Raw genomic sequence first — 21,439 nt, 5'->3', positions numbered from 1 at the left:
ATTTCTATGTATGTCTTTGAGTGTTACTGTAAGTCCACTACCCATCCGAGGCTGATTTAGAAGAGCTAAGCTGAGGAACACCTGTAGTGAGACCAAGGTACCACTCAAATCTTAGTTTGCTTATTATTAGGTAGGTAGCTAACCTCTAAATGAGGTAAATTACAACCAGCCTCAAGAAACATTAGGCTGTCAATACTTATACCTGCTCTACATCAAGGAGCAGACCATAGCTATACCACTAGCTACATAAGCCCTATCAGGCTGTCAATACTTATACCTGCTCTGCATCAAGGAGCAGACTATAGCTATACCACTAGCTACATAAGCCCTATCAGGCTGTCAATACTTATACCTGCTCTGCATCAAGGAGCAGACCATAGCTATACCACTAGCTACATAAGCCCTATCAGGCTCAATTTACCACAAGAATGGATCCTTTAGAAAGGAACGCAAGATTCTTGAGAGCTCTTCAAGCTCCTTTAGGAAACTGCTTATGAAATGTCATTTCTGTGTCGAAACTGACCCAGGTGACGTCTACAGACTAGCAAGTTCCATAAGGATCGCCAGCCAAAAATATGACTACATCAAGACTGTAATCGAGACCACAGGAATTTACTCCAGGCCGATCATACTGTCTCAGACCACTCACGTCTAACAGAATCTGCTCTCGATAACTATGAACATTCTGTTCAAACAGTTTAGACCGATATAAGGAGGTGCTTGCGAAGCAAGATATTCCCGAGTGGGTGGATCAGATCATTAATAGACCTGTATCCAAGTTAACACTCAGCTCAGATGAAATACTTGAGCTAAATCAAGACGAGGAGAATCCTCTAATCAATACTGATCACTATACAGGATCAACAATTGAAGATCAACCTTCATTTTCTAACCTCTCATCTAATACAGCTTCACATGATGATTTGTTTACAGAGTCTGATCAAATTTCAGACCACACTTCTCAATGTTCCTTGGATTCTATAAGTTCAATACATAATGCTACTGAATTAACTAGCTTATCCCAAGAACCCAGAGAAACGAGTGAAGCTGCCGATGAAACAAGTGAAGCTGCAATGATCAGTGAATCTGAACCAGAAAATGATAAAGCTAATGCTGCAGCAGCAGCCGAAGCTGTAATCAAAACTGAGGCTAAGCAAGAAGCCTTAAGCAACACAAGTAATGGTCACAATTGCTCACAACAGCCTTCTAAAGCAAGTGCTAACAATGAGAAGACTATTATAAACCTTGTGCACCAATTATTAAATTTATCTTCACCAGAACAATCAGTTGACTCTTTACAAGCCTTTAGTTTCCAGCTTGAGTCACTGATAAATTCTTTCAGTAAAGAGGTGGATCACCCAACTACTGAGTGGATGACTAAAAATTATCATCCAAAGAAAATTATCTGTGACACACTTATAAACTATATGTATGCCAGAATGGTAATACCCTGTCAATGCAGGATATATTTACAGGTTTGCGTATATGAGCAATCATACAGCAGACCAAGCAATTAATGCTAAATCTGAATGCACCAAAACTGTACCTACATCAGTTTCCTTGCCTGAAACTCCTAAAGTGACACTGCCACTAGGTAACCAAGGTGCTAATAATCCATGTAACAACAATCAGTCAAATACTGATTCATCAGTGAGACCTAAGAGTCCCACAGGTGCTCCTAAGAGACCTAATAGTCCAAAGAGCACTCCCAAGAGCCTGTTAATGGCTCCCCAGAGTACACCAAGTACTCACAAGAGAATAAATAACAAGCAAATGCAAGCAGCAAAACCATCACCACCTGTCAAATACTGTTTTACCTAAACCGGTAACCCTAAACGATCTGTAGGATGGGAATGTGCTTGTTTTGCAATCAAAAACATTCTCTGTACAAATGTACTAATTATCCTAATAGAGACACAAGAGTCAGACGACTCAAAACAGTTACACAAATGTACTAGGTGTCTCAAACCACATAATGTTAACAGCTGTGACACCCCACTGAACACCTGCAATAGGTGTAGAAGGGGCAAGCATCATGCTGCACTGTGCAAATTAGTTAGGACTAATTATGTCAACCCTAGAATAGGACGTAGAGAATCTACACCAGTACAGTGCTGCAAGGTGCGAGATGTGTGCAGCGTAACTTCCCAAGCATCTCAAGTGGATGCTGCTTTGCCTACTGCCCAACTTCAAGTGAAGAACAGAGGAGCCAAGATCACCATACGTGGACTATTTGATCAAGGTTCCCAGAGAACTTTCATTACTCAAAGGGCAGCAGAGGCACTTAATTTACAACCAATAGGACAAGTAAAATTAAACTTGTCAGGGTTCATGATAAATCGAGGAACCCACGAATACTCTGTAGTTCAACCGCTTGTACGACTAGGTAGTCAAGCCAAGGCTGTCCAAGCCATTGTTGTAGATCAATACCTTTAGACTTAAATATTAAGGGTCTGGGGTACACAGCCCACTTCCTGCAGGAACGTGAAATTAATTTGGCTGACAACAAATTAATGTCTGACCGCCTTAACAATGTAGATGTACTAGTAGGAGCCGACTACTATTACCAGTTCGTAACTGGACATGTTAAACGATTGGGAATGAATATGCTCCAATCTGCAGGAGGCTACTTACTTACTGGTAAAGTTCTGAATGTGAACAAGCCTAAGCCTGCCAATAATAAATTAGTCACCAGTAAATCAATTCTCCAGCAGCAAGCTAAAGGGAGAAACGCAGCTGAGTAATAAACTCAGATTGAATGTAGTACAATTGATACTCGCCGAGATGTTTCATAGCTCTCAGTGATAACCAATAGTCCGTACTCAAACAAGTACAAGTCACAGCGACCAAACTATTGAATTCACTGCAGACCTAGAATTATTCTCGACAAGTAGTAATTGACCACACTCAGTCTTCCTAGTTAAATTGTAATGTTAGGCTAGAGAAACTAGTACTCCCTAGGAATTAATCATGTTAGGTTAGAGAATCTAGCACTCAATGCCACTGGCATTTCCTGAATTAATTATAAATTCACTAGGACCACTGGTCCACTATACTTGCGCTTAAAGGTTTGCCAAGAAAACCTTCTTAATACCATGTTTTCTGCACTGAGAGTTAGTGATAAACACTTGCATTAATTGTTGAGTTGTTTTTCTTTCGTTTCTGCTTATTTAGTGTAGGAGCGCAACACGAACAAACTTGCACACTTACTAATATGTAAGTGAAATTTCAGAGAACTAATATGTTTAATGCATTATCGTTAAACATCAGCATTGTTAATTAACATGCTTCCTGAGCTTAATATAGCTCACCTTAGAATTAACGTAATAATATGAGTGCTCGTTCACCATGCGCACGAGCTTAATATTGCTCGCCATGATAACTGAATGACAAAACTCCACCTCGTTAATTCGAGTTCACTGCAACTCACCCTGTTAGCACTAGCTAACGAGCTCAATGTAGCTCACCCTGTCAACACTGTTGACGAGTTCACTGCAACTCACCCTGTCAGCACTGCTGACGAGCTCAATGCAGCTCACCCTGTCAACACTGTTGACGAGTTCACTGCAACTCACCCTGTTAGCACTGCTAACGAGCTCACTGTAGCTCACCCTGTCAACACTGTTGACGAGTTTCACTGCAACTCACCCTGTCAGCACTGCTGACGAGCTCAATGCAGCTCACCCTGTCAACACTGTTGACGAGTTCACTGTAACTCAACCTGTTAGCACTAGCTAACGAGCTCACTGCTGCTCACCCTGTCAACACTGTTGACGAGTTCCCTGTAACTCACCCTGTCAGCACTGCTGACGAGCTCAATGTAGCTCACCATGTTCACGAGTTTAATATAACTCGACCTGTTAATGAGCTTAATACTGCTCACAATGTTAATTTGAGTACATTTTTGCTCACAATTAGCTTAGTCCCTTACTTAGGTAGGTTAGAAATTCAAACCATTTATTTAGGTAGGTTTAGGGACTTTAGTAATGTCAACTGAGTACTAGCCTAATCAGTACTCACCATTAATTACAGTTGACTATACTTATAGAGACTGATTTAATAAACTCAATTCATGTAAAGGTGATTTCGTACTAACCAGTTTACAGTGTCAAGCCTATGAGTTACCATTTAATTAGCTCATAAGTCAGAATGACTAGGCTACTAATCTCACTGTCACTCAGAATTTTCCTTGATTTAATGAATAAACTTTTCAGTTCTCTACTTTCTATTATTTTAGCTAGTTAGCAAATTAGTTGTACCATCAGTCAGCATGACTACTGCACGGCAGTGCGCATTTAATTCAATTTCCTCATTTGAATTTGAGGTGATCATGATGCTGCGTGATGTTATTGTCTAGTAACCAATAGTTACAAGTCACAGCGACCCTAGACAGTGACCTCACTGTAGTGTCATAGTTCCTTGATCTTAAATGACTAATAACACTTTACTGTATAATCATACAATAGTGTTATCATTCTTAGGAACTTATTCTGAGTTTACCTACGATTCAGCAGCTATGTAATACACCATTACATGTCACTGCGACCCTAGTGTTGAGTTTATTGTGAGCTTTAGAGTGTTCCTGATTACCGATAACTTAATCATTTAATGTTTCATTATTCATGCATGTTTCCACTAAGGGAAACTGCAAGCCTATTACAACTCGAAGAAGAGTAATTTCCTTCACTTCCCACTGAGAGAACTGTGATGATGCTACGATGTGATATCACGTAACGAAACATTACACGTCACTATGACCCAGATATCGCATCACTGTAGATTCTGTTAGTTTAAATTGGGAGAGTTGAATTTTATAAATATTGTGTAGGCTACAAACAACATGTTTCATTTGACATGTAAATAGCAAGACTCAAGTCTTGTAAGTCCTTGATAAATCCGGGACGTTCGTTATGTGTGTACTAACATACTAACATACTAATGTATTAATCTTAATATCACTTCGGGATAGGTCAGTACAACACAGTACACTGCGACCCTTGGAATCCCCCCCCGGAGTTATGTTGGATATTTCCAACATCGAATACAGCATTGTTGTATTCTCATTACTTATTACTAACCATATTAATATTGTAGTAAGTAAAATTAACAACTCGTAGAATTCTCCTGTACTAATAATTCATCTGTGCATTAGGCTAGAATTCTCACGTCATCTGACGCCAGTATTGCGTCAGATTTCTTTACAGTAAAGCACATTATATACAATTTGTGTGAGAATTAAATACGATTCTCCATAATTAATGCATTCTGTATGACAACTGATTGCAGACGAATTGTTCTCTAACTAAAAGCCGAATAGAGCTTAGAATCAACGTTACCTCGCGATAGAGTTAGCGTCATCAATGAATGCTATGGGGAGACATTAATTCCTTCCCTTGTATCTTTACTATTCTTAAATAGTTAAATAATAATATTCCGTTCCTCTAAATAATAAACCCGTCCAGTCTTTAGAGTTTCAAGCGCGAATGCGAGAAATATTAATGTTCATGCCAATAATTTGTGTAATGAACGTCGACTCGGCGTGGGGGGAGGGACGCGACGCCATCCTCAGTCGGTGACGGTGTCGGGAAGCGGACACGTGCAAGGCCAGAAGGAGGCAAAGCTACGCTTACCGTACTCACAAAAGACGCCATTGTCCAGCAAATAGGACAAGTGTGTCCATCCTCAGATGAAAGCCGCCACTGTGAGGCGTGAACGACCTTGCAGATAATATCTTCAACTAGTGCTGGTGTTAAATAAGGGACCCCTAGACTTGGTTCCTGACGACACGTGATCAGCCAGCTTGAAACGCATCAATCCAGGATAGGTTCACCGGAGCCTGGGATGCGAAATTACGGCAATCTTAATACTTACACAGTGCCCACAGCTAAGTACCTTTTATTTGATGCATCATTTACAGGTTTAATAATAGCGGGGTGATTGCGCGTCACGCGGCACGACAACACCTAATAACAGGTGATTAGAAATTTCTCTGTAGATATCAATAATCTTGAATATGTATTGAGTAGTTAAATCAATTGCTACTGGTAGTCATTTATCTTGCAGCTCGAGAGACGAATTCCTCATGCTGTCTTCTCCATGCTAACCGTGTCATTCGTCGGTGTACCAGACTTGGAGATTAAGAGGACTGCCAGGGTTATCTAAAGGAATCTATTACCAGCTAAGGCTTATTTCTTTTTATCATAACTTTGCAATTTGATACATTCAGAATGTACAACATAATGTGTGATTTACTGTAACTCATTATTATGCTCATATTCATGTTCTTCTTTGAATGAATATATTATATTCAACATTAATTATAGGATTAGATTATTATTAATAGAATTAGTGAACGAACCACACTGATTCCTGGACGTACTGACCTCCAGTAATAACCCCCCAATGTAGGTGTTTGAGGTTTGGTTTTAATAATACAGCCCATTAATTATTCTTATGATCATACTTTCTAGTCATATCCATAGTCACTGGTTTTCTCTAGAATTTTATCTAATGATCTGAAATTCTCAGTTTCCCTCTTTACTTTAAAAGCGGGTGGTCCTTCGTAATTTAATTTATTACTTTAATTATTAATTAATCAGAATCAAACCCAAATATCCCACACCCACCCTCGCTCTGCCCTCTCCCCAGCCTCACCCACCCTCGCTCTGCCCTCTCCCCAGCCTCACCCACCCTCGCTCTGCCCTCTCCCCAGCCTCACCCACCCTCGCTCTGCCCTCTCCCCAGCCTCACCCACCCTCGCTCTGCCCTCTCCCCAGCCTCACCCACCCTCGCTCTGCCCTCTCTCCAGCCTCACCCACCCTCGCTGTGCCCTCTCCCTAGCCTCACCCACCCTCGCTCTGCCCTCTCCCTAGCCTCACCCACCCTCGCTCTGCTCTCTCCCCAGCCTCACCCACCCTCGCTGTGCCCTCTCTCCAGCCTCACCCACCCTCGCTGTGCCCTCTCCCCAGCCTCACCCACCCTCGCTCTGCCCTCTCCCCAGCCTCACCCACCCTCGCTCTGCCCTCTCTCCAGCCTCACCCACCCTCGCTGTGCCCTCTCCCTAGCCTCACCCACCCTCGCTGTGCCCTCTCCCCAGCCTCACCCACCCTCGCTCTGCCCTCTCTCCAGCCTCACCCACCCTCGCTGTGCCCTCTCCCTAGCCTCACCCACCCTCGCTGTGCCCTTTCCCCAGCCTCACCCACCCTCGCTCTGCCCTCTCTCCAGCCTCACCCACCCTCGCTGTGCCCTCTCCCTAGCCTCACCCACCCTCGCTGTGCCCTCTCCCCAGCCTCACCCACCCTCGCTCTGCCCTCTCTCCAGCCTCACCCACCCTCGCTGTGCCCTCTCCCTAGCCTCACCCACCCTCGCTGTGCCCTCTCCCCAGCCTCACCCACCCTCGCTCTGCCCTCTCTCCAGCCTCACCCACCCTCGCGTGCCCTCATCCCGTAGCCTCACCCACCCTCGCTTGCCTCCCCCAGCCTCACCCACCCCGCTCTGCCCTCTCTCCAGCCTCACCCACCCTCGCTGTGCCCTCTCCCTAGCCTCACCCCCCCTCGCTCTGCCCTCTCCCTAGCCTTCACCCACCCTCGCTCTGCCCTCTCTCCAGCCTCACCCACCCTCGCTGTGCCCACTCCCTAGCCTCAACCCACCCTCGTTCTGCCCCCTCCACCCGCGACCTCTCCCCCACACACCCCAACCTTCTGGCGACCACCACCACACAAGTGCAAATGAAGAGAAAATAATAATTTAAAATATGCAATACTTTTTACATTGAAAACACTCATCGGTTCTTATTGGATGAGACACAGACAAATGACTCTGGTTCCGTTCTATTGAGTCAGGAGGCCAGAATGTTGAGGTTTAGGAGAAGGAAAAAAGAGAGAGGGACAGAGACAGTGAGGAATACGGACAGACTGACAGACAGACAGACTGACAGGCATTCAAAACAAGACACTGACACATAGACATGCGTCTAAAAAAACTTTCTGTCACAGACAGACAGACAGACGTTCAAAACAAGACTAAGACACAGACAGACCGACAAAAAAGAGTGAGCCAGACACACAGACGTGAAGGAGCAGGAACAAGAGGGAAGACATCTCCTTCCTTCCGCGGGAAGTTGAGGAAGAAAATCGTCCTGAGAAACGAGACTCTGGCCACTGATAATGGCGGCCTCAATACTTGCTGTATATTTATATAGGGCTGGGAACCCGGCGGTGCCCAGGTCGATCATCACACACCACCCTCCCTGTCTGTCTTCTCACACACACACACCCTCCCTGTCTGTCTTCACACACACCCTCCCTGTCTGTCTTCACACACACACACACACCCTCCCTGTCTGTCTTCACACACACCCTCCCTGTCTGTCTTCACACACACCCTCCCTGTCTGTCTTCACACACACCCTCCCTGTCTGTCTTCACACACACCCTCCCTGTCTGTCTTCACACACACCCTCCCTGTCTGTCTTCACACACACCCTCCCTGTCTGTCTTCACACACACCCTCCCTGTCTGTCTTCACACACACACACACACACCCGCCCTGCCTGTCTTCATACACACCCTCCCTGTCTGTCTTCATACACACCCTCCCTGTCTGTCTTCACACACACACACACCCTCCCTGTCTGTCTTCACACACACACACACACACCCTCCCTGTCTGTCTTCACACACACACACACACCCTCCCTGTCTGTCTTCACACACACACACACACCCCCTGTCTGTCTTCACACACACCCTCCCTGTCTGTCTTCACACACACCCTCCCTGTCTGTCTTCACACACACACACACACACACACACACCCTCCCTGTCTGTCTTCATACACACCCTCCCTGTCTGTCTTCACACACACACACACACCCTCCCTGTCTGTCTTCACACACACACACACACCCTCCCTGTCTGTCTTCACACACACCCTCCCTGTCTGTCTTCACACACACACACACACCCTCCCTGTCTGTCTTCACACACACCCTCCCTGTCTGTCTTCACACACACACACACACCCTCCCTGTCTGTCTTCACACACACCCTCCCTGTCTGTCTTCACACACACACACACACCCTCCCTGTCTGTCTTCACACACACACACACACACCCTCCCTGTCTGTCTTCACACACACCCTCCCTGTCTGTCTTCACACACACCCTCCCTGTCTGTCTTCATACACACCCTCCCTGTCTGTCTTCACACACACCCTCCCTGTCTGTCTTCACACACACCCTCCCTGTCTGTCTTCACACACACCCTCCCTGTCTGTCTTCACACACACCCTCCCTGTCTGTCTTCACACACACACACACACCCTCCCTGTCTGTCTTCACACACACACCCTCCCTGTCTGTCTTCACACACACCCTCCCTGTCTGTCTTCACACACACCCTCCCTGTCTGTCTTCACACACACACACACACCCTCCCTGTCTGTCTTCACACACACACACACACCCTCCCTGTCTGTCTTCACACACACCCTCCCTGTCTGTCTTCACACACACCCTCCCTGTCTGTCTTCAGACACACACACACACACACCCTCCCTGTCTGTCTTCATACACACACACACACACACACACACACCCTCCCTGTCTGTCTTCATACACACACACACACACACACACCCTCCCTGTCTGTCTTCATACACACACACACACACACACACACACACACACCCTCCCTGTCTGTCTTCATACACACACACACACACACACCCTCCCTGTCTGTCTTCATACACACTCACACACACACAGAAAGCAGAGAGAGATACCAGAGAACCAGGAATGAGTACGTCAGGGTGAGAAGAGAAGCAGAGAAAAATTTTGAAAATGATATAGCAAACAAAGCCAAGACTGAACCAAAGCTACTCCACAGTCACATCAGAAGGAAAACAACAGTGAAAGAACAGGTATTGAAACTTCGAACATGTGAGGACAGGTATACAGAGAATGACAGAGAGGTGTGTGAGGAACTCAACAAGAGGTTCCAGGAGGTCTTCATAATAGAACAGGGTGAGGTCACTGTGCTAGGAGAAAGGGAGGTAAACCAGGCGGCCTTGGAGGAGTTCGAAATTACGAGAGAGGAGGTCAAGAGACACCTGCTGGATCTGGATGTTAGAAAGGCTGTTGGTCCAGATGGGATCTCACCATGGGTACTGAAAGAGTGTGCAGAGGCACTTTGCTTGCCACTCTCCATAGTGTATAGTAAGTCACTAGAGACGGGAGACCTACCAGAAATATGGAAGACGGTGAATGTGGTCCCAATATACAAAAAGGGCGACAGACAAGAGGCACTGAACTACAGGCCAGTGTCCTTGACTTGTATACCATGCAAGGTGATGGAGAAGATCGTGAGAAAAAACCTGGTAACACATCTGGAGAGAAGGGACTTCGTGACAAATCGCCAACATGGATTCAGGGAGGGTAAATCTTGCCTTACAGGCTTGATAGAATTCTACGATCAGGTGACACAGATTAAGCAAGAAAGAGAGGGCTGGGCGGACTGCATTTTCTTGGATTGTCGGAAAGCCTTTGACACAGTACCGCATAAGAGGCTGGTACATAAGCTGGAGAGACAGGCAGGTGTAGCTGGTAAGGTGCTCCAGTGGATAAGGGAGTATCTAAGCAATAGGAAGCAGAGAGTTACGGTGAGGGGTGAGACCTCCGATTGGCGTGAAGTCACGAGTGGAGTCCCACAGGGCTCTGTACTCGGTCCTATCTTGTTTCTGATATATGTAAATGATCTCCCGGAGGGAATCGATTCATTTCTCTCAATGTTTGCGGACGATGCTAAAATTATGAGAAGGATTAAAACAGAAGAGGAATGTTTGAGGCTTCAAGAAGACCTAGACAAGCTGAAGGAATGGTCGAACAAATGGTTGTTAGAGTTTAACCCAACCAAATGTAATGTAATGAAGATAGGTGTAGGGAGCAGGAGGCCAGATACAAGGTATCATCTGGGAGAGGAAATTCTTCAGGAGTCAGAGAAGGAAAAAGACTTGGGGGTTGATATCACGCCAGACCTGTCTCCTGCAGCACATATCAAGCGGATAACATCAGCGGCATATGCCAGGCTGGCCAACATACGAACGGCATTCAGAAACTTGTGTAAAGAATCATTCAGAACTTTGTATACCACATATGTCAGGCCAATCCTGGAGTATGCAGCCCCAGCATGGAGTCCATATCTAGTCAAGGATAAGACTAAACTGGAAAAGGTTCAAAGGTTTGCCACCAGACTAGTACCCGAGCTGAGAGGTATGAGCTACGAGGAGAGACTACGGGAATTAAACCTCACTTCGCTGGAAGACAGAAGAGTTAGGGGGGACATGATCACCACATTCAAGATTCTGAAGGGGATTGATAGGGTAGATAAAGACAGTCTATTTAACACAAGGGGAACACGCACAAGGGGACACAGGTGGAAACTGAGTGCCCAAATGAGCCACAGAGATATTAGAAAGAACTTTTTTAGTGTCAGAGTGGTTGACAAATGGAATGCATTAGGGGGTGATGTGGTGGAGGCTGACTCCATACACAGTTTCAAGTGTAGATATGACAGAGCCCGATAGGCTCAGGAATCTGTACACCTGTTGATTGACGGTTGAGAGGCGGGACCAAAGAGCCAGAGCTCATCCCCCGCAAACACAACTAGGTGAGTACACACACACACACACACACACACACACACACACACACACACACACACACACACACACACACACACACACACACACACACACACACACACACACATATTCTTCACATATTATGTTATGAGGAAAGAGAGGGAAGGAAGAGGTGGTGGTGGTGTAGCTCTGCTGGTAAGAAAAGGCTGGGATTTTGAGGAGATGGATATTCAGGGCTGTGAAGGTTTCAGTAACTACATAGCAGGTACCGTAACAAATGGAGGGAAAAAAATTATAGTCGTAGTCATATATAATCCACCACCAAATGACAGAAGACCTAGACAGGAATATGATAGAAACAACATGGCCACCATTAACATAATAGAAAGAGCAGCTTCTGTTGCTAGCAAGAATGGATCTGGACTACTAATTATGGGAGAGTTCAACCATGGGAAGATAGATTGGAAGAACAGAGACCCGCATGGAGGACCAGAAACATGGAGAGCTAAGCTGCTGGACGTGGCAACAAGAAACTTTCTAAGCCAGCACATCAAAGAACCAACAAGAATGAGAGGAGAAGATGAACCAGCAATGCTTGATTTGATATTTACCCTAAATGAGTGGGATATAAGGGAAGTTAAGATGGAAGCGCCCTTGGGAATGAGTGACTACAGTGTATTGAACTTTGAGTACCTGGTAGAGCTAGGACTTATCTCCCCAAAAAAAGAACTAGGAATCAAAAGGCTGACATACCGAAAGGGGAATTATGAACAGATGAGAAGTTTCCTAAGTGAAATACCTTGGGACACAGACCTCCGAGATAAGTCTGTACAGGGTATGATGGACTATGTTACCCAAAAGTGTCAGGAGGCAGTAAACAGGTTCATCCCGGCCCAAAGGGAAAAATCCCAAAGCAACAGAAGAATCCATGGTATAATAGGGCATGTATGGAAGCGAAGAAACTGAACAAAAGGGCGTGGAGGAACTTCCGGAATAACAGAACCCCAGAAAGCAGAGAGAGATACCAGAGAACCAGGAATGAGTACGTCAGGGTGAGAAGAGAAGCAGAGAAAAGTTTTGAAAATGATATAGCAAACAAAGCCAAGACCGAACCAAAGCTAATCCACAGTCACATCAGAAGGAAAACAACAGTGAAAGAACAGGTATTGAAACTTCGAACATGTGAGGACAGGTATACAGAGAATGACAGAGAGGTGTGTGAAGAACTCAACAAGAGGTTCCAGGAGGTCTTCACAATAGAACAAGGTGAGGTCACTGTGGTCAAATGTGGTCCCAATATACAAAAAGGGCGACAGGCAAGAGGCACTGAACTACAGGCCAGTGTCCTTGACTTGTATACCATGCAAGGTGATGGAGAAGATCGTGAGAAAAAACCTGGTAACACATCTGGAGAGAAGGGACTTAGTGACAAACCGCCAACATGGGAGGGTAAATCTTGCCTTACAGGCTTGATAGAATTCTACGATCAGGTGACAAAGATTAAGCAAGAAAGAGAGGGCTGGGCGGACTGCATTTTCTTGGATTGTCGGAAAGCCTTTGACACAGTACCGCATAAGAGGCTGGCACATAAGCTGGAGAGACAGGCAGGTGTAGCTGGTAAGGTGCTCCAGTGGATAAGGGAGTATCTAAGCAATAGGAAGCAGAGAGTTACGGTGAGGGGTGAGACCTCCGATTGGCGTGAAGTCACCAGTGGAGTCCCACAGGGCTCTGTACTCGGTCCTATCTTGTTTCTGATATATGTAAATGATCTCCCGGAGGGTATCGATTCATTTATCTCAATGTTTGCGGACGATGCTAAAATTATGAGAAGGATTAACACAGAAGAAAACTGTTTGAGGCTTCAAGAAGACTTAGACAAGCTGTAGGAATGGTCGAACAAATGGTTGTTAGAGTTTAACCCAACCAAATGTAATGTAATGAACATAGGTGTAGGGAGCAGGAGGCCAGATACAAAGTATCATCTGGGAGAGGAAATTCTTCAGGAGTCAGAGAAGGAAAAAGACTTGGGGGTTGATATCACGCCAGACCTGTCTCCTGCAGCACATATCAAGCGGATAACATCAGCGGCATATGCCAGGCTGGCCAACATACGAACGGCATTCAGAAACTTGTGTAAAGAATCATTCAAAACTTTGTATACCACATATGTCAGGCCAATCCTGGAGTATGCGGCCCCAGCATGGAGTCCATATCTAGTCAAGGATAAGACTAAACTGGAAAAGGTTCAAAGGTTTGCACAAGACTAGTACCCGAGCTGAGAGGTATGAGCTACGAGGAGAGACTACAGGAATTAAACCTCACTTCGCTAGAAGACAGAAGAGTTAGGGGGGACATGATCACCATATTCAAGATTCTGAAGGGAATTGATAGGGTAGATAAAGACAGTCTATTTAACACAAGGGGAACACGCACAAGGGGACACAGGTGGAAACTGAGTGCCCAAATGAGCCACAGAGATATTAGAAAGAACTTTTTTAGTGTCAGAGTGGTTGACAAATGGAATGCATTAGGACGTGATGTGGTGGAGGCTGACTCCATACACAGTTTCAAGTGTAGATATGATAGAGCTCAATAGGCTCAGGAATCTGTACACCTGTTGATTGACGGTTGAGAGGCGGGACCAAAGATCCAGAGCTCAACCCCCGCAAACACAACTAGGTGAGTACAACTAGGTGAGTACACACACTCCCTGTCTGTCTTTAGTTTAGCCAAGCTTGATGATGAGGAATGGGTCATGCGCCTCGCCTATTTAGTTGACATTTTTGAGCAGCTGAATAAACTGAACCTTCAGATGCAAGGAAGGAATACAAACATCATAAAATTCAAAGATGTCGTGAAGGCTTTCATGAACAAGCTCGAAAACTGAAAGAGAAAAGTAAGGATACATAATGTTGCAATGTGGGAGAAAAACTTGCAATGTTTGAAAAACTGTTATCAATTTTTGTTCCTTGTGGTGAAAAACAAGTTCTTCCAGCATTACAGAAAATGAAATGTTGCAGCATTTGGAAGTATTGGAAAATGAGTTCAGCCACTACTTCCCTGAACTCTGTGATGAAGAGTTGGATTTAGTTCGTAACCCATTTAAATTCTTAGTTGAAAAAGTTCCTGGTGATTGTCAAGACGAATTTCTGGGGCTTAAAACTGATTCGGGAGTTTCGGTCAGAACTCAGTCACAGAATATTGGGCCAAGATGTGCGATTCCTGCCCAGAAGTGGTAGAAGGAACTAATTTGCATATTGCTTCCATTTGTGTCGACATATCTATGTGTCAGGCTTTTCAACTTTGTTGCAAATGAAAACGAAGAAACGAAGTAGATTGGAGACTGAACTTGACGTTGTTCCCTTGCAAGCGTTCCTCCAGTTATCCAGTTACTGGTAAAGATAAACAGTAACTGGTTTCTCATTGAGTGACATCTTCATCGAATAAAATAAACTTGATTACCTTGTAATTTTACTGAATTTGTTCCTTGAAGCATACTTCAGTAACTTTAATCTGTTAAGTAATTATTTCTGAATATTGAAAAAAAGCTAATTTTATTCGAAATATTAAATGTAATATTAGTTAATCAACATTTTATATTGCTATTATATATGTAACATTTACAATAAAAATATTCTAAATAAATACAAAATATTTCCAAATCTACTACTAATAAAAAAAGTTTATAATGTTATATATATGTATATTATTTGGACTGCACTTCTTGAGTTAGACTATGTTGGGAAGGGAGGAATTATATTCAAAACAAGAGTGAAAGGCGAAATGGAGGCAAACATTTTGGGAGCCCTTGCATTAGAGAACTGAGTTTACATGCAACTACAATGGGTCTTAGCTCACGGTGGTAGTCTGGACTACACAGAGGTAGTCTGGACTACACAGAGGCAGTCTGGACTACACAGAGGTAGTCTGGACTACACAGAGGTAGTCTGGACTACACAGAGGCAGTCTGGACGACACAGAGGCAGTCTGGACTACACAGAGGTAGTCTGAACTACACAGAGGCAGTCTGGACCATACAGATGGGAACTTTGTGTGAAGAAGTGCAGAGTCTCGTGACTGAGGAAGAAAGGTATTCTGGAAACACAATATGCAGCTGCACATCATCAAATTGATTAAACATTAAGCATAAATATTTCCGCATGTGCTCGGTAATTGTCTACTTAAAGAGGTGTCATATGCAAATCTTTTTGGTGTGGAGGATTCTTGGTGTGAGTGGCAGCACCAGACTCAGGCAAGAGGCACCACCACCACCACACTCACTGGGCCGCATTGAGCATCATGAAATGTGAGTTATTACCATGCGCACATATAAGCACCTACTTGACATTCACGCCGCACATCCATATGCTCGCTCATCTTAGCCGTTGATGAATGGGGACCGTCTCTGCAATCATGGTAGTCGTCTTGCAATAGGATGAGTTAGAGTTGGTACTTGCAGCTCTTGAGTGGGACGGAACTCAAGAACTGAAAGGAGTCCATGCCATAACACACGGAAAGCTTCGAAAAGAATGAGGTGACGGAGCTAAGAGCGAGATCCCCAGGCGCACACCTCTCTCACAACAAGAGACCTCCACACACAATACGAATCAGAATTCAGTTTCTATAATAACCAACACCTGAATGGGTGAAGTATGGTCGGTCTAATGTCACAGGGAGTGGGAGGAAGGGTTTTGTCAACCATTAGGAAGATCAGCTCCAAACCTTGACTCTGAAGCTGCCTCCAACACTCCTGTGCTTGAATAATGGCGGCAGAATCACTCTATGACCATGCAGACTACATGAATAAACTGCCATCTGCCAGTGTGTCCCCATACATACTACGCCTGCCAGTATGCCACCATACACACTACGTCTGCCAGTGTGTCACCATACACGCTACGTCTGAACTTCAAATGCCATTACCGATCTGAGTATACCTGGCCAGGGACACTTTTAGCCTGGGATAAGAGTAATCACCAGTGTACAATGCACAGGACTGCAAATGTATTTGCAATCTTGGGATCCAAGTCAAGTTGATAGAACACAATTTTCTTCCACGTCCCTGGTTGTCTTGTCTCAGGTGTCCTGGGTATATATATAACCTAGTCCCTGGTCGTGTTGACCACTATTGTGTCCCATTCTTCATCCGCCACCAAGATAATGTTATTAAAACAAGACTAAAACAGAAGCAGAAAAGAAATGGGATAAAAGGAGGAAAGCTAACCACCATTTAAGACCCTAACCCAAATATCACAGTAACAAGGTTATCACCAACAACAGAAACCAACTACTGGCTCACTATAGCACGTGCCACATGGACATTTTGTCCGAGTAGCTAAATCTAAAACAACAAATGTCTTGTCTCAGGTGATCAGGCAATATATAACCAAGGTAAAGGTCGCCATGTCACCAGGTGGGAGGGCTCCAGGTCTGAGGATAAGTAACGCACTTCAGCAAAAAAATTATCTCTCTCTCTTGTAACATAAAACTGTTATCGACGAAAAAATCTTTTTCCAAACTTAGGTAATTGCAAACTTTAAGTGAGCGGTTCCTGGAGAAGGTCGTGATGGTTCCTGGAGAAGGTCAAGATGGTTCCTGGAGAAGGTCAGGATGGTTCCTGGAGAAGGGCAGGATGGTTCCTGGAGAAGGTCAGGATGGTTCCTGGAGAAGGTCAGGATGGTTCCTGGAGAAGGTCAGGATGGTTCCTGGAGAAGGTCGTGATGGTTCCTGGAGAAGGTCAGGATGGTTCCTGGAGAAGGTCGTGATGGTTCCTGGAGAAGGTCAGGATGGTTCCTGGAGAAGGTCAGGATGGTTCCTGGAGAAGGTCAGGATGGTTCCTGGAGAAGGTCAGGATGGTTCCTGGAGAAGGTCGTGATGGTTCCTGAAGAAGGTCAGGATGGTTCCTGGAGAAGGTCGTGATGGTTCCTGGAGAAGGTCAAGATGGTTCCTGGAGAAGGTCAGGATGGTTCCTGGAGAAGGTCAGGATGGTTCCTGGAGAAGGTCAGGATGGTTCCTGGAGAAGGTCAGGATGGTTCCTGGAGAAGGTCGTGATGGTTCCTGAAGAAGGTCAGGATGGTTCCTGGAGAAGGTCGGGATGGTTCCTGGAGAAGGTCAGGATGGTTCCTGGAGAAGGTCAGGATGGTTCCTGGAGAAGGTCAGGATGGTTCCTGGAGAAGGTCAGGATGGTTCCTGGAGAAGGTCGTGATGGTTCCTGGAGAAGGTCGGGATGGTTCCTGGAGAAGGTCAGGATGGTTCCTGGAGAAGGTCAGGATGGTTCCTGGAGAAGGTCAGGATGGTTCCTGGAGAAGGTCAGGATGGTTCCTGGAGAAGGTCAGGATGGTTCCTGGAGAAGGTCAGGATGGTTCCTGGAGAAGGTCGTGATGGTTCCTGGAGAAGGTCGGGATGGTTCCTGGAGAAGGTCGTGATGGTTCCTGGAGAAGGTCGGGATGGTTCCTGGAGAAGGTCAGGATGGTTCCTGGAGAAGGTCAGGATGGTTCCTGGAGAAGGTCAGGATGGTTCCTGGAGAAGGTCAGGATGGTTCCTGGAGAAGGTCGGGATGGTTCCTGGAGAAGGTCAGGATGGTTCCTGGAGAAGGTCGTGATGGTTCCTGGAGAAGGTCGGGATGGTTCCTGGAGAAGGTCAGGATGGTTCCTGGAGAAGGTCAGGATGGTTCCTGGAGAAGGTCAGGATGGTTCCTGGAGAAGGTCGGGATGGTTCCTGGAGAAGGTCAGGATGGTTAGTGGAGAAGGTCGTGATGGTTCCTGGAGAAGGTCAGGATGGTTCCTGGAGAAGGTCGGGATGGTTCCTGGAGAAGGTCAGGATGGTTCCTGGAGAAGGTCGGGATGGTTCCTGGAGAAGGTCAGGATGGTTCCTGGAGAAGGTCGTGATGGTTCCTGGAGAAGGTCAGGATGGTTCCTGGAGAAGGTCGTGATGGTTCCTGGAGAAGGTCGGGATGGTTCCTGGAGAAGGTCAGGATGGTTCCTGGAGAAGGTCAGGATGGTTCCTGGAGAAGGTCGGGATTGTTCCTGGAGAAGGTCAGGATGGTTCATGGAGAAGGTCAGGATGGTTCCTGGAGAAGGTCAGGATGGTTCCTGGAGAAGGTCAGGATGGTTCCTGGAGAAGGTCGTGATGGTTCCTGGAGAAGGTCGTGATGGTTCCTGGAGAAGGTCGGGATGGTTCATGGAGAAGGTCAGGATGGTTCATGGAGAAGGTCGGGATGGTTCATGGAGAAGGTCAGGATGGTTCCTGGAGAAGGTCGGGATGGTTCCTGGAGAAGGTCAGGATGGTTCCTGGAGAAGGTCGGGATGGTTCTTGGAGAAGGTCGGGATGGTTCCTGGAGAAGGTCGGGATGGTTCATGGAGAAGGTCGGGATGGTTCCTGGAGAAGGTCGTGATGGTTCCTGGAGAAGGTCAGGATGGTTCATGGAGAAGGTCAGGATGGTTCCTGGAGAAGGTCAGGATGGTTCCTGGAGAAGGTCGTGATGGTTCCTGGAGAAGGTCGGGATGGTTCATGGAGAAGGTCAGGATGGTTCATGGAGAAGGTCGGGATGGTTCATGGAGAAGGTCAGGATGGTTCCTGGAGAAGGTCGGGATGGTTCCTGGAGAAGGTCAGGATGGTTCATGGAGAAGGTCGGGATGGTTCATGGAGAAGGTCAGGATGGTTCCTGGAGAAGGTCGGGATGGTTCCTGGAGAAGGTCAGGATGGTTCCTGGAGAAGGTCGGGATGGTTCCTGGAGAAGGTCAGGATGGTTCCTGGAGAAGGTCGGGATGGTTCCTGGAGAAGGTCGGGATGGTTCCTGGAGAAGGTCGGGATGGTTCTTGGAGAAGGTCGGGATGGTTCCTGGAGAAGGTCGGGATGGTTCATGGAGAAGGTCGGGATGGTTCCTGGAGAAGGTCGTGATGGTTCCTGGAGAAGGTCAGGATGGTTCCTGGAGAAGGGTTCAACCCTTCACTATTTAGAACATTGCCACCTTTTCAGCCCTATCAATTCCCCTTAGTATCTCCAACGTTGTTATCAGCTCCCACTGCTTTATCTTTTATCCAACGTGGTGAGGGTGACACTGAAAAGTCAAGCGAATAACTTTTCAGTTTAAGTTCCTACAGCTCTGAGACAAGTGTAGTAGTGAACTGCGACACTTTCCCTATTTACATTTTATGTTTTTTGCTGCTCTCCATGCTTGTGCTGCATACTCATATGCTGTCCTCATAAACAAACCCCAAAGTTCACTCCACGCATCCGCCAAACAACTTGTTAATGAACGAAAAACGATTTACACACGACTCACAACTGATGACGTTGAACACTTCTCGAACAAGTGCTTCTCTACAAATATAAATAATATACAAATAATCTCTTACAGAACCTAAACACATAACCTAACCTAACCTATGCCTAAGTATGCACAGTATTCTAATGTAACACGATTAACATATATTTGAGAAAATTCCTTTTCTGATTGCTTCAATGGGGTCGACCGCTGAATGGAATGGACTCGGTCTGAGAACGGATTGACCCAACAAACGGAATTATTGACTCAAGAGCTATTACCTCAAGCTTGAGAGGCCGAGAGTTCAATTCTCCAAGTGCCTAAGTGAATGAAATGTTTATTTCCGTGATAGCGTGGTTGACAATTTATATATATATATATATATATATATATATATATATATATATATATATATATATATATATATATATATATATATATATATATATATATATATATATATATATATATGTCGTACCTAGTAGCCAGAACGCACTTCTCAGCCTACTATGCAAGGCCTGATTTGCCTAATAAGCCAAGTTTTCATGAATTAATTGTTTTTCGACTACCTAACCTACCTAACCTAACTTTATAGGTTAGGTTAGGTAACTTTATAGGTTAGGTATAAAGTTACCTAACTTTATAGGTTAGGTTAGGTAACTTTATAGGTTAGGTATAAAGTTACCTAACTTTATAGGTTAGGTCAGGTTAGGTAGCCAAAAAAGTTAGGTTAGGTTAGGTTAGGTAGGTTAGGTTAGGTTAGGTTAGGTTAGGTAGGTTAGGTAGTCCTCTCTACAACAGTCTGGAAACAGCTTGAGATAGTGGTTCCTTTAAATATATGAGTCACATGCTTCCTCAGTGGTGTTGCACCATGCTGCAATAATTAAATTTCATAATTTCCACTCCAAACTAGAATTCACACACATAAATGCAATATCTAAATAATTGGAGGGGAAGAAACAGCACTTACATGGGGTTTATTTTATCGCCTGCAGCGTCACGACATGGTACCTATATTATTTATTACTAGAGCTCAAAATAATAATTCAAAAAGGTAAAAATGCCTGACGAACTGGTGTCCGTGATTCTGGTAAACTGCGTCCTCAATCTGAGGCCCGATGATGTGCGGATGCTTGCAGAATTGTCTGGTATAAAAGGACCGCTTGCGAACACCGTGCTGCCAGTGGCTCTAATATGGCGAGTCTCGCCCTCCTCCTCAAAAGTCGCGCATGTGCGATAGGTCATGATGGGGGGGCTCGAGCATAAATTATATTTATTTACTAGCAGTACCCGGCCACAGTAACCTTCCCTGTTCCCCAGTCCTCCCCACCATTCCCCCCTCACCCGTCTCCTTGGCCTCCCAACCATTCCCCACTCCACTGTCCCCTTGTCTTCCCCACTATTCCTCACTCCACCATTCCCTCTTCCTTCCCACCATGCCCCACTCCCCAGTTCCTTTGTCCTCCCCACCATTCTCCATTCCCCCATTTGGTCTGTTCGGCTAGTTCTACCACCATCCCCTCGTCCCCAC

General features: G+C 45.5%; 2 protein-coding genes across 2 annotated transcripts in view; one reads left to right on the top strand and one right to left on the bottom strand.

Annotated features, from left to right (window-relative positions):
* Nucleotides 1-16,019, bottom strand: part of LOC123759189 (uncharacterized) — a 69,463-nt gene extending 53,444 nt beyond the window's left edge. Inside the window, exon 1 of the mRNA XM_069325118.1 lies at nucleotides 15,984-16,019. Within this exon, the coding sequence (XP_069181219.1) occupies nucleotides 15,984-16,019 (36 nt within the window). The remainder of the gene's footprint in view (nucleotides 1-15,983) is intronic.
* Nucleotides 16,020-18,110: 2,091 nt separating this feature from the next.
* On the top strand, nucleotides 18,111-19,541 carry LOC138365021 (uncharacterized). Its single transcript, XM_069325117.1, has one exon. It carries the CDS (start codon nucleotides 18,111-18,113, stop codon nucleotides 19,539-19,541), a length of 1,431 nt encoding a protein of 476 aa, XP_069181218.1.
* The last annotated feature ends 1,898 nt before the right edge of the window (nucleotides 19,542-21,439 follow it).

Source organism: Procambarus clarkii, chromosome 15, assembly GCF_040958095.1.
Source record: "Procambarus clarkii isolate CNS0578487 chromosome 15, FALCON_Pclarkii_2.0, whole genome shotgun sequence".
Classification (NCBI taxonomy): Eukaryota; Metazoa; Arthropoda; class Malacostraca; order Decapoda; family Cambaridae; genus Procambarus; species Procambarus clarkii.
This window is presented reverse-complemented; position numbering and strand designations above follow the sequence as displayed.

Bases quoted from the DNA above. Each gene is read 5' to 3' on its own strand.
- LOC138365021 (XM_069325117.1), top strand. From the start codon at position 18,111: ATGGTTCCTGGAGAAGGTCAGGATGGTTCCTGGAGAAGGTCAGGATGG.